The sequence below is a fragment of the Oenanthe melanoleuca genome, chromosome 21 (assembly GCF_029582105.1).
Source record: "Oenanthe melanoleuca isolate GR-GAL-2019-014 chromosome 21, OMel1.0, whole genome shotgun sequence".
Lineage (NCBI taxonomy): Eukaryota > Metazoa > Chordata > Aves > Passeriformes > Muscicapidae > Oenanthe > Oenanthe melanoleuca.
The window spans coordinates 1,364,586-1,380,720 of NC_079354.1; the positions used below are offsets into that span (position 1 = coordinate 1,364,586).

Consider the following 16,135-nt stretch of genomic DNA (forward strand, 5'->3'; position numbering starts at 1 on the left):
TAGAGATTCGTGCCCTGCTCTCGGAGCTCCAGCCCCCTCTCTGAGCTCCGTGCCCTGCTGATGGAGCACCATGCCCCGCTCTGGGAGCTCCAGCCCCGCTCTCTGAGCTCCGTGCCCCGCTCTCTGAGCTCCAGCCCCTCTCTCGGAGCTCCATGCCCCGCTCTCGGAGCTCCAGCCCCTCTCTCGGAGCTCCAGCCCCGCTCTCTGAGCTCCGTGCCCCGCTCTCGGAGCTCCAGCCCCTCTCTCGGAGCTCCATGCCCCGCTCTCGGAGCTCCAGCCCCGCTCTCGGAGCTCCAGCCCCGCTCTCTGAGCTCCGTGCCCCGCTCTCGGAGCTCCATGCCCTGCTCCCGGAGCTCCATGCCCTGCTCCCGGAGCTCCATGCCCTGCTCCCGGAGCTCCAGCCCCGCTCTCGGAGCTCCGTGCCCTGCTGATGGAGCACCATGCCCCGCTCCCGGAGCTCCATGCCCTGCTCCCGGAGCTCCATGCCCCGCTCTCGGAGCTCCAGCCCCTCTCTCGGAGCTCCATGCCCTGCTCCCGGAGCTCCATGCCCTGCTCCCGGAGCTCCATGCCCTGCTCCCGGAGCTCCAGCCCCGCTCTCGGAGCTCCGTGCCCTGCTGATGGAGCACCATGCCCCGCTCCCGGAGCTCCAGCCCCGCTCTCGGAGCCGGGGGCTCTCGTTGCTCTCGGTCTCCCGGCGGGGCGGGCGGGCGCTGCCTCCTCCCGCTGTCCCTCCCTCCTCTCCCCTCCTCTCCCTTCCCAGCCCGATTGTGCAATCGCGAGCGGGGCCGGCGGCACCGCCCGGAGCCCGGCACCGGGGGGAGGGAGGGCAGGACGGAGGGAAGGAGGGAAGGAGGGAGGGCAGGAGGGAAGGAGGGAGGGAGGGAGGCGGCAGCTCGCAGCTCCCGCCCGCCCGCGCTCCCGTGGCCGCCGGGGATGCGGCAGCCGCCGGGCAGCGCCGGGCCCCGCACCCCACGGGATGCGCCCGCCGTCGCCTGGCTGGTGAGTAGCCCGGAGCCCTCGGCTTTGTGCGCCCCGCACCCCGCCCCGAACCTGCTGCTTTTCCCCCGCACCGCATTTCCCGTCTCTTTTCCTCTCGCTTCTCACCCTCCCTTCCCCCGGCGGTGATGGATGGTCGGGAGGATGAGGATGTTGCCGCAGAAATGGGTTGCAGATGAGGCGGGTTCGGGGGTTCTGCTCTGCAGTCCTTGAGCTGTTTGCACCGCCGCTTTAGCTGCAGTGGAATAAACGCGGGGTCGGTCGCACATCTGTGGTACGGAGTCCTTCCCTCCTTCCCATCCCTGCCGGCTTTGGAACAAAAGTGCCGAGGGAAGAACGGGAACGCTCAGGAGCGATGAACCACAGCGCCGGCGGACGCGGGCTAGTTCAGCGATCATAAAAGAAAGAACTTTTCCCGATGGCAAGGCAGTAAACTTTTGTTCCTTGAAAAGTTCATCCCGGGGATTAATTTACATCCTTGTTTCATGGAAATACTTTAGGCACTTACTGTAAAGCTTATATCCAATATATCCCGACCTGTTTTTTGAACCCCAACGTAGCATTTCAATTTGTCTCAGTGTCTGCGGCAAGTTTTATTTGTTCTGTGCATTTTAAGATCAGCGGGGATTTCTCTTTTTCTCTGGTAGGTGTTTTGGGAACAGAACATGCTTTAGCTCACTTTCAGGCTGCATTAAAGTTGGTCTGGACAATCCCTTATTACCTACCAACATTTCTCTTATGAGGGCACCAGCAAATTCTGCTCCACTCCACAATCTAACTTTTACATACAGGATTTTAACCCCATCAAATTAAAAATTCAGTTTATGCGAAGTGTTTGTGGATTTAGGACACCATAGCTTTTCCATGCGGGTTTTTTGGGGGGAAAATCTGCACCCTGCTGAAACAAGTGGGAAAGATCCTAGCAATATGGAGAGATTTTCCTTTGTATTTTTAGCCAAAGAACTCAGTGCCCTCTTTGCAATGTCCAACCAGCCAAAAATCAGCTGCATACACTGGGCACTTCTGCCTTTTGAAGGCAGTCTCCAATCTCATAAAAGTCTGCTCGCCTCAAATTTGCAAACCGCAGGATGGGAAATGGAATTTGCCTTCAGTATAAAAATCCCAAGTGTTTGCAAACAGCCCTGAGAAGAATCCGGGCTCTTGGCGTGACCTCTCAGCGCTGGATTCCAGCTTGGGGAGTTTGTGGTCTCACAAAAAGGGCAAACGAGTAAAACCTTCCCAGTGCCCGGTCGTTGTTCTGGAGCAAGGAAAACAGAGCTGGAGGGAATTTTGGGTGCTCTGGAGGTGCAGAAGTGCTTTTGGAGGAGCCTTGAGGAGCTGCCCGTGCTGGTGCAGCGTTGGCGTGGCCGGGGGCGGATTGAGCTGGTGCAGCTTTGGGAACCTGCCCGAGGAGCAGAGGAAACTCCTGGGCAGCGATTCCTGCCCGAGCTCCATGCTGTTCCCATTAAAGCTTTCGCAGTTCCTCTGCCAGATCCCATATCCGACCACGGGGCAGGCAGAGCCAGGCTCTCGCTCCGTCCTTGGGTTTTGCTCCTGCTCTTTTTGTTTTGAAGTCGATGGAAAAAGCCTCGCCCGGGCTCTGTGTCCCCTGTGACACAGCAGGGAGCAGAGGAACAGGGTCCAGCAGGCTGAGGGCACAGAAACTTCATAAATCAGACTCTTAAAAACCTGAGCAGCTGATAAATTGTCATTGTGGGGGAGCAGTGGGGTGGGAGTGAGGGTGGTGTGACTCTGTGCTCCGTTCCCAGAGCTCTGTTTGGTGGGCAGTGCTGTTTGGGGAGAGGGGCCAGGGCTCTCCTGGACAGAAATTAGCGCCGAGGGTGGGAGTGAGAGCCCAGCACCCACCCCAGCACTGTGGGGCTGCCCCCAGCCCGGCCAAGCCGAGCTTTGGGAATGGAGTCAGGATGGAGCCGCTGCCTGGGCCACTCTTAGATGTGGTTTGAGCCTCCTCCTCCTCTGACACAGAGCTCCAGCAACCTGTCCAGAGTGGAAGGGACTGCTGCCCGGTCACTGTGTGATTTCTTTGTGGGCCCAGTGCTGCAGTTTAGGAGAAATTGTCTAAATGTCAAGTGTGAGGTCAGCCCTGGTAGCCACAGAAAATACCAGCTGGGCCACCAGCTGTTACATCACCTCCAAGCCCCTCTGGCCTTGCACTTCATGTGTTTTTCTGCTCTGGTCAGTGCCATGGGTAAATAACACAAACATTGGGTTTGTGCCATCACAGCTGAGGAGGCTGGTGTGGTGTAAAGCAGAGACTAAAAGAGGGCAAAACCACAGCAGGTCACTGAATTTCTGCTGCTGTGACCAAGAAATGGCCTGAACGGGAATAAAGGAGAGGGAGACAGCAGGGAGGATTTTGAAATACCCACAGCTCCATCCACAAGCTCTTTTCTCCTTTCCTCTTTCCCCTTCTTGCTGCAGCAGCTGGGAACCTGATCCTGCAGGCACAACCCTGCTGCTGTGCTGGGTTTTTATGCAAGTTTGGTAATGAATGACCCAGAGCCAGCGTGGTTGGCATCCCAGACAGCTCCCCTCTGCCTGCAGGAATTAAAAAAATCATCATCCTGGTGGCCACTCTGCACTGCAGCTGGTTTTATCTGGTTCCAGTTAGACTTGTTTTGAGTAGGACGAGCAGTGCCAGATTCTGATCTCATTTGCACCAGTGGAGTCATTTGGAGGAGCCAGTCCCAGTTTACCTCACTCAGTGGAAGCAGAACCTGCTGGCAGGAGCTCTGTGCCCAGTGCCTGCTCAGCCCTGGTCTGGGGAGAGCCCAGCAGCTCCCTGCAGCTCAGGGGGTTGGCTGCTGTCCTGATAGCTGTGCTGGCTCAGGGGATGGCAGTGACCCAGCTCCAGCACAGCCAGGTGCTCTGGGAGCTGCCCTGGGTGAGGGCTGATGCTCAGGCTCCCCCAGTGCTGCTGTGCTGCTGGAGATTTTCCCTTCCCAGCTGGGTGGGAACTGCTGCTCACAGGCTCAGGAGAGAGAGCAGCAAAATCCCTGCTGCCCATGGGGTTGTTGGGCACCTGCCACCCTCCTGCACTTGCAGATGCCCTGCCCCAGGCTGGCTGTCCTGGCTCTGTGAAACAGCAGCTCCAGGAGCAGCAGGAGGCAGCCAGGCCCTGCTCAGGTCCAGGCATGTGAGCGAGGCCTGGAGCTGCTCCCAGCTGTGCTCCCACCAGCTGCAGGGGCTGGGAATGCTCCAGCCACAGCCCCAGACCCGTCCTGCCCCAGCAGGGCTTGGGCAGAGCCTGGAGCATCCCTGCCCAGGGAGCTGGGGCTGCCCAGGCTGCTCCCCAGAACTGCTGCTGCTGCTGCAGGCTGGCCCCAGGTTTGTACCCAGCTCCCCACACTGCTGATCTGGCCCCAGGTTTGTACCCAGCTCCCCACAAATCTGATCTGGCCCCAGGTTTCATTTCAGCTCCCCACACAGCTGATCTGGCCCCAGGTTTCATTTCCAGCTCCCCACACTGCTGATCTGGCTCCAGGTTTCAGCTCCCTACAAATCTGATCTGGCCCCAGGTTTGTTTCCAGCTCCCCACACAGCTGATCTTGGTCCCAGGTTTGTTTCCAGCTCCCCACACTGATCCCCAAAGCTGACCCTTGCTCCCATCCCACTTGTCCTGCTGCTCTTGGGGGCTGCAGAGCCCCACGTTCTTCAAGAAAAGAGGGAGTGGAGGTGTGGCTCCAGGATTTGTTCCTGAGCTTTAGGTTGATGCATTTTCCTGGCTGTGATTGTTAATGCTGAAGAAATTGAGCAACTGAAATAAATTACCAGGAACTGTTTATGTGACTCTGGCCTCTTCTACAGGCCATTAGTGTGTCCCTTTTCCAGCAGAGCTCCTTCAGGACCCCAGCCTAAGTCCAGGGGTAGCTTTCCAATGACTTCTGTAGGTAAAGCAGCTTGGATTTTTTTTTTTTCCAGCTGCAAAAATCGAATCTCCCAAGTGCTCAGTGCATGGTCGAGAAACCAGATTAAAACTCTCAATGAACCAACATCTTTTGGCATTCTGGCCAATGTGGGGAGGGGAGAGGGCTTTAAAAATGCTGTACTGCTTTTCTTTATTTCTGCTTTATTTCTGTGACTTGCCCAACCGTGCTTGAGTGGAAATTAATGTGTTACAGAAAGGGAAGCTCCAACATCTGCTCCTGAAAGGAGCAGACACAGCCAGGTCCACACTGAGAAACGACACAGCTTTTGCTCCACTATCAAAAAGTTCTTAGGATGGATTCTTGTGGTTGTTAAATATCAAATGTCTTCCTGTGGTAGTTCCCTGTTTATTTTTCTGTAATTTCTCCCCAGATTTTGCAGCTCAGCTTAGCAAGACTGGAGCTCTGGGTTCGGGAGAGATTTCTGTGCTCAGTTAAGCACTTTTGTGTCCTGTGTGTTACCTCCAGACATTCTCAGTGCAGAGTTCTCTTCCCTCTCCCCTGCCCATATTGTACCTCAATCAGATTTTTTAGGGCTGATACAGTCACTACAGTAAGGATCCCCAAAATTGTAAATTTTTAGATAAATGCAAATTTCAAAAAGAGGGAAGTATTTAATAAGAAGAGATATTAAATAACATCTGTTGTTTGGATAGATATTTTCAATACACAGTGACTTTTCAGTTTTTTGCAGTTGAGATTTAAGCTTTTCCTTTTAATAATGCTGACTTATAAGTTGTTTTGCTTCATGTAAGTAAATATTATTTGAGTTGAGTTTCCTAAGAGCCAATCCCCAGTGGTGCTCAGAAGTTACAGAGCTCACCCTGTGCCTGAGGAGAGCCGTGCCCTGGATCTTCCTGGGATGTCTCTTTGTGGGATCTTTCTTTGTGGGATGTTTCTTCCTGGGATGTTTCTTCCCAGTTGCCACCAAGCAGACACTTTACTCTGGCTTTGCATCCTTTTGGGTGCCTCAATAATAATTTTCCTTGTAACATTTCCTGGCCACCTGCAGGTACAGGAGCGAGTCTGGCGCTGCAGACACCTCCCTGTGCTTTCCTTCTGAGTGAGGCACCAGCTCACTCAGTGTCCCCTGTCCCTGCTCTTGCAGCCAGGGAAACTGAGGCACAGAGCAGCTCTGGGCCCTCCTGTGCTGCCTGTGGCAGCTCTTGTCAGCAGAGCAGCACAAATAACCAGCGGCACACAACGTGCTGTGACCCTGGGGCAGCTCAGCCCAGCTGGGTGGGAGGGGCAGGACAGGGGAGGGGATGCAGCTCTGACCCAGACCAGGAGCCAAAACCTTCACCTTGTCCATCTGTGCTGACCCAGACCAAAATCCAAAACCTTCACCTTGTCCATGTGTGCTGACCCAGACCAAAATCCAAAACCTTCACCTTGTCCATGTGTGCTGAGCTCTCCAAAGGATCCCTGAGTGTCCCTGAGGTTTCTGTGCTGTGTTCACAGCCTGGCAGCCCTGCCCAGGTGATGTTTGTAAAGTTTTGGGGGCTCTTGTCTCTCAGAGGCTGTGGTGCCATGAGCACAATCTACCTGTGTTTGTGGTTCTTTGGCAGAATTGCAAGATCCTGGATAAGAAAAATACTTATAAACACATTGAACAACTGGTGAAACGTTCCCCGTGCCCACCTGCAAGCTTGTCTTGTGTTATGGTGTAAACTTCCCACTGGAAAAAGAGGGTAAAACTGATTAGATCTGTTTTATTTTCCTCCAGAAGTGTTTGGTTTCCAAATGTCTGGGAACAGCTGTGGGCTGGACGGTGGGAACGTGGCCCCCGAGGTAATTCCAGTGATTGTCCTCCAGCCCAGGAGCTTTTCCCAGCTGCTGCTGTTTTCCTGCTGGGGGGACTCTGGGGTGGGAGCACGGAGCTCTTCTGGGTGACACAGAACACCTGAGGTGCTGCCAGGAGATCTGCACACCTGCAGGTGGGCTGTGGGCAGGACTCCAGGGGTGGTACCCGGGTCTCAGCCGTTCCTCGGGGTGGGAAAGGCTCTGGAGCCGCTCAGCCCGGGCTGCAGCTGTGCTGGGAGGATGTGCCAGCTCCGGGCTGAGTCATTTCTCTCCCCAGGGATGGAGGGAGCTGCCCTGGGGCACCCTCAGGGTCTGCCCTGCCGGAACTGAGCTGAACTTTCTGCTTGAAGAGCTTTGACCGGAGGGGGAAAAAAACGCGCAGGGAAGAGAAAGAAGCCCCTGTGTGCCGGGAAGCGGCTGCTCCCGCCGGGTCACGCTCGTTCCTTTGGGCTGCAACGTGTAATTTAGCTTGTCACGGAGGAATGCGCTCAATGCCTTCATTTAATCGGGAGTTTGCAAACCTGCTCGGGTGCCTCGTCTTCCTTTTTCGCTCCCCTTCGCAGCGGGGGGATGAGGGAACGCGGTGCTTTTGTCGGAGGGATGCGCTGCATCCGCATGACTGCCCCAGCCCCGCTCCTCCCGAGCTCTGCTGCAGCTCCCGGGCGCTGCTGGAACTCGGGATCTGCTCGAGGAGCGGCCCTGCGGCTTCCAGAGCATTCCTGGGACAAGGAAAACACCGTCTGCTGGGGATGTGCTGTGCTCGGGGCTGCAGGGCGGGGGGATAGCAGTGCTGAGGAATGGGGGATATTTGGAATTTCTCCAGCTCCAAAGGGGTTCCCCTGCTGGAGGTGCCCAATTTCCCCTGCTGGGATTGCCCAGTTTCCCCTGCTGGGTTTTGCCCATTTCCCCTGCTGGGTTTTGTCCATTTCCCCTGCTGGGTTGTGCCCAGTTTCCCTGCTGGGTTTTGCCCAGTTTCCCCTGCTGGGTTTTGCCCAGTTTCCCCTGCTGGGTTTTGCCCAGTTTCCCTGCTGGGTTTTGCCCAGTTTCCCCTGCTGGGTTTTGCCCAGTTTCCCCTGCTGGGTTTTGCCCAGTTTCCCTGCTGGGTTTTGCCCAGTTTCCCCTGCTGGGTTTTGCCCAGTTTCCCCTGCTGGGTTTTGCCCAGTTTCCCCTGCTGGGTTTTGCCCAGTTTCCCCTGCTGGGTTTTGCCCAGTTTCCCCTGCTGGGTTTTGCCCAGTTTCCCCTGCTGGGTTTTGCCCAGTTTCCCCTGCTGGGTTTTGCCCAGTTTCCCCTGCTGGGTTTTGCCCAGTTTCCCCTGCTGGGTTTTGCCCATTTCCCCTGCTGGGTTTTGCCCATTTCCCCTGCTGGGTTTTGCCCATTTCCCCTGCTGGGTTTTGCCCAGTTTCCCTGCTGGGTTTTGCCCATTTCCCCTGCTGGGTTTTGCCCAGTTTCCCCTGCTGGGTTTTGCCCAGTTTCCCCTGCTGGGTTTTGCCCAGTTTCCCTGCTGGGTTTTGCCCAGTTTCCCTGCTGGGTTTTGCCCAGTTTCCCTGCTGGGTTTTGCCCAGTTTCCCTACTGGGATTCCCAGTTTCCCTGCTGGAGGTGCCCAATCCCTGACTCTTCCACCACCCCTTGCAAAGGGCACTGGCATCCCTTGGGGTTACAAACACAGCCCTGCTCAGGACAGGAGAAGGTTTCAGCACATGTTTAAGTGCTTTTCTGAATCCAGGCTTTAGCAGAGCAGGATCCCTCTTTCCTCCTGCAGTGGGTCTGCCCTGAGCAGCAGGAACCAACACCTCCCTCCAGGAGCCCAGATCCCAGGAAACACAGCACAGACTGGAATATTTGTCTCTTTGCAGCTGGGCAGAGATGCACAGAAACCTGGAAAAACCCCACCTTCCTTAGCAAAGAGGGAAATTGCTCTGTAATCGGGCATGTGGAAGTGAACTTGTGTGCTGACTCCAGAGGAATTTGGGCTGTTCCCCGGGGGCTGGGATTGCTCCTTGGGTCACATCCCAGCTCTGATCTCGGACTTGCCTTTGGGAGCAGGATTCCTCAGCACTGAGCTGCTGGCATTTGAGGAATGAGTGATGCTTGTTTTGGAAAGCCAGCCAAGTGCGTGTGAGCCTGTGTGTGCAACTTAGCCACGTCCTTCCTTCAGAAATTGCAGAATTCCCTCACTGAAATGGAAAAAACAAACCTCAGGCACAAGAGTCCTCTTCAGGACTGATGTATTTAAACCCACAACTCTCATCAGTGGCAGTGCAAGCTCAGGAGTTCAAACCCTCTGCTCATCTCCTGCCAACACCTGCAGAGTCCCTTTGTGCAGGTATTCCCACCAGGGATCCAGGGATCCACATCCCACAGGTGCTGGGAGGTTACAAAGCCAGGGCTTTGCAGGTGTTGTGCATTCCTGGGATCCTTGTATCACCAGAAAAGGAGGAAATTTAGCAGAGACACCACAAGATTCCTCCAGAGATCCCATGAAGGAAGATGCTCTTTTCTGTCTGATGGAAGAGAGGGAAGAATCTTCCTCATCTGTCTCTTGATTCAGATCCAGGAGGTTGAGCTCAGTGGAGGGATAACAGGGCAAAATCCCATAATGACCCTAAAATCCCTGCTTAGGAGGACATCTCAATCATTCAGATAAATCTGATGGTCCTGCAGCCCAGGGGTGTGGATGAGGACTCTGGAAGATCAGGACATTTTTCCTCTCCTTCCCAGCAAGTGTTAGAGGGCTGGGCCCAGGAGCCATGGGAATCAACAGGAGTCTTTCCAGTGTGGGCTGTGAATCATTGTCTGGATAAATAAATAGAAGGAAATAACAAATAACATGGTTCTAACAAACCTCATAAATGCCTTTTGCCATGACTCCATCCAAACCCCACACAGGAAAAAATTTCCCTGTTTCTGTGCTGCTTTTCCATCTGCCTTCCCCCTGTGACTTGGGAGTGTTAATTCAGGCACCTTGGCTGGAAAGCAGAGCAGGGAATCCTGGTGGGGATTTCTCTGGGGGTGGGGAGTGACCTGCAAGCCAAACACCTTTGGTGGTTTCTCCTTGTGACAAGGACCCCCCTTGTCTGCAGCCCCAGCCCCCATGCTGGGAATAACCCTCTGCAGAACTGGAGTGGCTCTGTCCAAATAAACTTTGTGTTGTTCTCTGCTGCGGGTTTCCAGCCTTGGGCTGAGGTTTCCATGTGCCCTTGTGCTGCTGCCTTGCAGCGACATCTGCTGCCACTCCCTGGAGAGGGGTCCCCAGCAGGGCCAGCTTTGGCTTTCAAGGTGGGAGAAAAGGAAGCAGGAAGGCTTGTTCCTTCCTCAAATAAAAACATTTCTCTGGTGTGGGACTTCTCCAGCCTGGCTTGACTCGTGGCTGTGACACTTTTGCTTTGCAAACTTCTCCCAGCCCAGCTTTGGGTGGTGGGAAATGAGGAAAATCCTGCTGCTGTCCCAGGCACAGAGCTGGGGAGAGGTAACACAGGTACCTGAGTGGCCCAGGAGTGTTTGGAAGAGGAAGGAGGCAGAGTAGCACAGCCCATGCAGGGGCAGTGTTCTGTGGAGGGAGCAGTGCTGGGAACACCAAGAGCTGCCGCAGGCAGGACAGGCTGGCTGGGCTGCTCTGCCAGGTGTCTGTGCTGCTGCTGACGTGTGTCTGTGTGCCCAGGTGTAGGATGGTGGCAGGGCTGGCCATGATGCCACGGGTCCTGCTGGGGGCCCTGCTCCCAGCGCTGCTCCTGGCCGCCCCCCCGCCCATCAACAAGCTCGCCCTGTTCCCGGACAAGAGCGCCTGGTGCGAGGCCAAGAACATCACCCAGATCGTGGGGCACAGCGGCTGCGACTCCAAATCCATCCAGAACAGGTACAGAGCCTGCCCAGCCCTGCCAGGCACACTGCTGCCTCTGCCTTGGCTGGGAGGGGCAGAGCTGCCCTGACCCCCCTGTCTCTGCAGGGCCTGTCTGGGACAGTGCTTCAGCTACAGCGTCCCCAACACCTTCCCCCAGTCCACAGAGTCCCTGGTTCACTGCGACTCCTGCATGCCAGCCCAGTCCATGTGGGAAATTGTGAGTATCCTGCTCTGCTCCTGGGGCCTCAGCTCTGCTCTGACACCACGTCTGGGCCAGTCCTTCTCCTTCTCTGGGCTTTTCCCACTCATGGTTTCCTTCCAGGGTGTCTCAGGCGACTGTACTGTGTCCACTGCCTGGGTGGAAGGAGCTGCTGAATGATCCAACATCCCTCTATTTGCAGAACCATCCCCTCTCATTCCCTGCATTATTTATCCCTGTGCTTGTCCACATGCCTGCTCTCTCCACTGCTCCCTTTGTCACTGCTCCTGTCTCTGTTTGATGTCCAGAAGTTCCTCCCACAGCCAGTCATCCTCAGACCTCACAGCTCTGTGTCACCTCTGATCCTGAGAGCCACAAACCAGGAGAAGCCCAGAGCCCAGGGAGCTGTCTCTGCTCTCTGCCTCACTTTCAGCTCACATTTGATGAGAGGGTTTATCCAAACTACCTGGGCTGCTTGGCACCACCTCTTGTGGTGGCTTTTGCTGTCTCACTGATACTGCAGTGCCAGCAGTGTCCTGCTGTGTCCTGCTGGCTCTGTCAGGTGGGGGTCTGTCTCTTCTGCCGTGTCTCAGGTGAAAGGAGGAGAGGAAATGGCCTCAAGGGAGGTTCAGATTAGATATAAGAAAAAAAAAAATCACTGAAAGGGTGGTCAGGCTTTGGAAGAAGTTCCCCAAGGAGTCCCTGTCCCTTGGGGGTGTCCAGGGAATGACTGGACATGGCACTCAGTGCTCTGGGCTAGGTGAGAGGTGGGGAAGGGTCGTGGGTTGGATTTGATGGTTTTGGAGGTCTGTTCCAATCTTAATGATTGGATTCCATGATTTAGAGGTGCTAGGTTAATTCCATGGTGGGGTTGATAGTTTGACTTGATGAGCTTGAAGCTCTTTTCCAGCCTTGAAGATTCTGTGATTTTCCCTGAGTGTCTGGAACAACATTCCCAGAGAATTCCCACCTTGCAGACTGACCAGGGGTTTGTTTCTATGGACAGAAACCCACCACACCTGCCCCAAAACACCCCAAATCTGTAAGATCTGGGGCAGGCCATGGGAGCCTGATCTCACTGTGTCCTTGTCCTGCTGCCCAGGTGACACTGGACTGCCCAGGCAACGAGGAGATCCCCAGGGTGGACAAGCTGGTGGAGAAGATCCTGCACTGCAGCTGCCAGGCCTGTGGCAAGGAGCAGAGCCACGAGGGAGCCCTGTTCAATGTGTACCTGAACGAGGAGAGCATGGCCCACCAGGGCCACATGGCCCACCAGGGGCACCACCAGCACCCCCAGCAGCAGCAGGAGCTGCAGGAACCCTCCAGCCACCAGCAGCACGAGGAGGAGGGCGAGGAGTGACCCAGCCCTGGACTGTCCTGGCAGGGCTGTGCAGGGCTCTGGGGAGTCTGTCCTGTCAAATCAAATCTCTGCCCCCCGACACCCCAGCAGGGCTGAGGCTGCAGCTGCAGGCTGAGACACCAGGGCTCAGCCTTTCCTGATGCAAAACTACTTGCACATAATAATAATAATATATTGAGAGGAGTGGCACGAGGGGCTCTGGCTGAGAGCAGGGGCTGGGCTGGGCTCCCAGGGTCCCAGGCCTCTGAGTCCTGCTGAGTTTTCCTCATGCCCAGCAAGGAGGAAGAAGGGAAGCAGCTTCTCCACAGTCCCCTGAGGGATCCCTTGCTCCCCTTCTGCCTCCTCTGTCCCTGCTCCCACAGAGCTCAGCTCACACTCCTGGCACCCCCTGACCTCAGCCCAGCCCCAGCCCTTTGTACCAGGGCTCCTGGGGAGGGTTTTGCCCTCTGGGGCTGTGTGAGGGGACTGGGAACCGTGGTGGTGACAGCCCTCACCTTGCTGTCCCCAGGGCCACCACGTTCCACTGCTCCTGGGCGTGAGGGATTTGGGTCATCAGTGCTGGGGCTTCACCTTTTGGGGCTGCAGGGGAAGGCCAAGAGCTGGGAGGGTCTGGGGGAGGTTCCAGCCCTGTTCCCCCTCTCCCTGCTGCATTTCCATGGTGGTGGAGGGAGAAGGGGCTGCAGGGAGGGCTGGGGCAGGGCTGGGGTCAGGGTGGGCACAGCCTCTGCTGCCCCTCTCTGTTGTATAAAGCTGATTCCTTGGAGTTGTCCTGACAAGAGCTTCCAGAGCTTGTAATCAACGCCTCCCCCTCCTTTTGCCAAGTTTTGGTTGTTTTTTTTTTTTTTCTTAAATAAATTAGTTCTGAGTTCCACTGCTCAGCGCTGTGGTGCCTGTGTGGTTTTTTGGCAGTGCTGACACCAGGACACACCAGGACAGGCAGCGGTGCCAGAGGTTCTGCTGCTTTCCAGCCGGGAAAAGGAGGAGATGGAGCTGCTGGAAGGAAAACCCAGCCCAGATTCTGAGCGTGGGGGCTGCACAGGGCCCTGGGAGCCGCGGTGGGTCCCGCTGTGTGGGATTCCTGCGGGATCTCTGGGATCAGCCACCTCCTCCGGCACTGCTGCCACTAGGTGACAGCCTCGGTCCGGCTGGCCCCGCATCCAGCGGCTCGGGGATGCTGCGGGAATGCTGCACAGGAGCGGGCATCCCTGGGGAAAGGGGGGCTGAGCAGTGGGAACCAGCGGGATCGTCCCGAGGGGCCGGGATCAGGCATCCCTGGCAGGGAGATGTGTGCCCGGGCAAAGCTCGGTGCCACTGGTGCCAGGGCAGTCCTGGGGAATGGTCAGGGATGTGTCCTGGGGAATGGTCAGTGATGGACACTCAGCAATGGTCAGGGATGTGTGCTCAGCAATGGTCAGTGATGTGTGCTCAGCAATGGTCAGTGATGAACATTCAGCAATGGTCAGGGATGTGCTCTCAGCAATGGTCAGGGATGTGCTCAGCAATGGTCAGTGAAGGACACTCAGCAATGGTCAGGGATGTGCTCTCAGCAATGGTCAGGGATGTGCTCAGCAATGGTCAGGGATGTGTCCTGGGGAATGGTCAGTGATGGACACTCAGCAATGGTCAGTGATGGACACCCAGCAATGGTCAGTGAAGGACACTCAGCAATGGTCAGTGATGTGCTCTCAGCAATGGTCAGGGATGTGCTCAGCCCTGGACTGCCTGGATGTCCTCACTGAAGTCTCTCAGCTCAGTTTGAGTCTCTCTGTCTCACTGTTTTGGGTTTTTTTGGTTTTTTTTTGTTTTTTTTTTCCTTTTGGCATGTTGACAGCTGGGGTGGCTGTTGACAACCTGGTTTTGCTTTCCCTGCTTGTGGTACTGGAGAGCAGAGCTGGTGGAGTCCATGATCCCTGCAGATGTGTCCAGAAATGCAGCACAGGGAGACAGCACAGACAGGCCAGGAACAGCTGCCAGCACAGAGAGGCTTTTGCAGGGACAGTGGTAAGATTTAGTTTTCATTTTATGGCATGTTTTTAAAAACACATTTTGTTTCAATCAGTTCAGATTCCCTTCCCCAGCCAACACATGCAAACCAAGTGTAGAAAGCCTCCCATGCATGAAGGATGTGCTGTGGATGTTGGGAGGAGGATGCCCAGAGCAGCTCTGGCTGCCCCTGGATCCCTGGCAGTGCCCCAGGCCAGGCTGGACAGGGCTGGGAGCACCTGGGACAGTGGAAGGTGTCCCTGCCATGGCAGGAGTTGGGAATGGGATGAGCTTTAAGGTCCCTCCACACCCAAACCATTCCACCACTCCACAATCCTGATCCACTCTCCTCCTCAGAAGCAAAAGCTCTGGAGACAAACTGGGATGTTCCTGATGCTGGGATGCAGCAGGGCTGAGAAGGAGGGCTGGCTTTGCACTGTGGCATCACTTCCTCCCTGTGCACCCAGCTGGGATAAATCTGTGCTGCTGCATTCCCTTATCCTGGCTGGGGAAGCTGCTCAGGGTGGGCTCAGGGTGGGGTTTCTCTGCTGCCAGCACAGATGGGCTGGGGAAGTGAGGGTTTCCTGGGGCAAAGCTTTTCTGAGGAAACCTCCTGCTGCAATCAGAGCCTCACATATGTGTGCAGTGCCCTGGGACTGCTGCCAGCACCCTGTGACACTGAGGTGGCCGGGGAGGTTTGGCTGGGAGCATCCAAGGAGAGGCTCCTGGGGAAGCAGAGGAGGAGCACAGCCTGTCCTGGCACGAGTGGCAGCAGCTGATTCCCTGACACAGAGATCCTGGGGGGGATAACTCTGTGTGTTTGTGCCTCCCACTCCCCATCCCTTGCTCAGAGATGGTTCCCAGGCCTGGAATGCCCATTCAGGCACTGGGAAAACACCACAAATTTGTTGGAAAGGTGGTTGGAAAAGCAGGGCTTGGTGAAGAGGCAGATTTCTGTCCCAGGGTGGGTGGGCAGTGCTGGGGGTGCACAGCTGGCTCTCACCCACACATCTGCAGCACAGCTTCCCAGGAAAAGCTTCAGGAAAGCTTTAGTGGCACTTGGGGAGGAATGGGCAGCTGGCAGTGCCTGGCCCTGGGAGCACAGGGTGGGTGCCAGGGCACACCCTCAGCTCTGCTCTGTGCTGGAGCCACTGCCCTCAGTCCTGCTCTCCCCCAACACACATCACAGCCATTTCCTGGGAAATCCCACCTTTGGGGAGCTGGGTATTCAAAAAACCCCCAAGCAGTCCCTGTCCAGCAGCCTGAGGTGTTTGCCCTGAGCGTGCAGGTGGCACTGTGGAATTCCCAGCAGCACACAGAGACTCAGGAGGGTTTTCTGAGCTGGCTCCTCTCACATGTTCCCTCCCACTTGTTAAAGGGCAGCTTGCTGTGGGTGCACCCAGGACTGCTCCTCAGACAGGGAGCTGGGCTGCCCCAAGGCCAGTCCAAATAACCCAGGAGCAGAGGGGCCAGGCTCTCCCTTGTCTCTGCCCCTCCATCCCTGGCTGCAGATTGCTGGAATATCTGCCAGTCAGTCCTCAGGCTGCTTCCTGAGGGCTGTTGTGTGCAGCTGTTTGTTGTTTTTTTAATCTGACTTTGCAAAATTTCGCTTTTTATCACCAAGTGGAGGATGGAGCCTGGAAGTTGGAGCTGCTGGCCAGGCTTGGCCACTGACCTGCTGGCCCAGCTGCCAGGTGCTCCAGGCACAGGTGGCAGGGCACGGGGCTGTCTCTTTAAGGCAGAACCGGGAACTCTCTGGCTGCCACTTTGCGGAGTTTAGCCCAGATCCCCGTTTTCATTAGCGCTTCATTTCATCTCCTCCTCTCCCCCCCAGCCCCACCTCCTCCATCAGCATTTCTGCATCCTTTGTGAGCACCCACAGCAGCAGGTGAAAGTCGGGCTGGCAGCTGCACACACCCACTCTCACACCTCCCCGCGGGCTGCACGCTCCTCTGCCGCGGCAGAAATCCCTTCCACGCTCCGCATCTCCCTCCTCCCGGGCGGGCTT

At 56.2% G+C, this 16,135-nt stretch overlaps 1 protein-coding gene across 2 annotated transcripts; it reads left to right on the top strand.

Annotated features, from left to right (window-relative positions):
• The first annotated feature begins 848 nt into the window (after window positions 1–848).
• NBL1 (NBL1, DAN family BMP antagonist) lies at window positions 849–13,022 on the top strand. 2 transcript variants are annotated; one of them, XM_056508073.1, is made up of 5 exons: window positions 879–999; window positions 6,670–6,734; window positions 10,406–10,600; window positions 10,691–10,802; window positions 11,887–13,022. In XM_056508073.1, the coding sequence occupies exons 1-5, from the start codon at window positions 934–936 to the stop codon at window positions 12,142–12,144; spliced, it is 696 nt and encodes a 231-aa protein (XP_056364048.1). In that variant the 5' UTR covers window positions 879–933; the 3' UTR covers window positions 12,145–13,022. The 2 variants fall into 2 exon arrangements, with proteins under 2 accessions (XP_056364049.1, XP_056364048.1); XM_056508074.1 differs by lacking the exon at window positions 6,670–6,734 and having other exon boundaries at window positions 849–999.
• The last annotated feature ends 3,113 nt before the right edge of the window (window positions 13,023–16,135 follow it).

Coding starts and splice junctions, on each gene's coding strand:
- NBL1 (XM_056508073.1), top strand. CDS start 934: ATGCGGCAGCCGCCGGGCAGCGCCGGGCCCCGCACCCCACGGGATGCG. Junction 10,601..10,690: donor TCCAAATCCATCCAGAACAG/GTACAGAGCCTG, acceptor CTGTCTCTGCAG/GGCCTGTCTGGGACAGTGCT. Junction 10,803..11,886: donor CCCAGTCCATGTGGGAAATT/GTGAGTATCCTG, acceptor CCTGCTGCCCAG/GTGACACTGGACTGCCCAGG.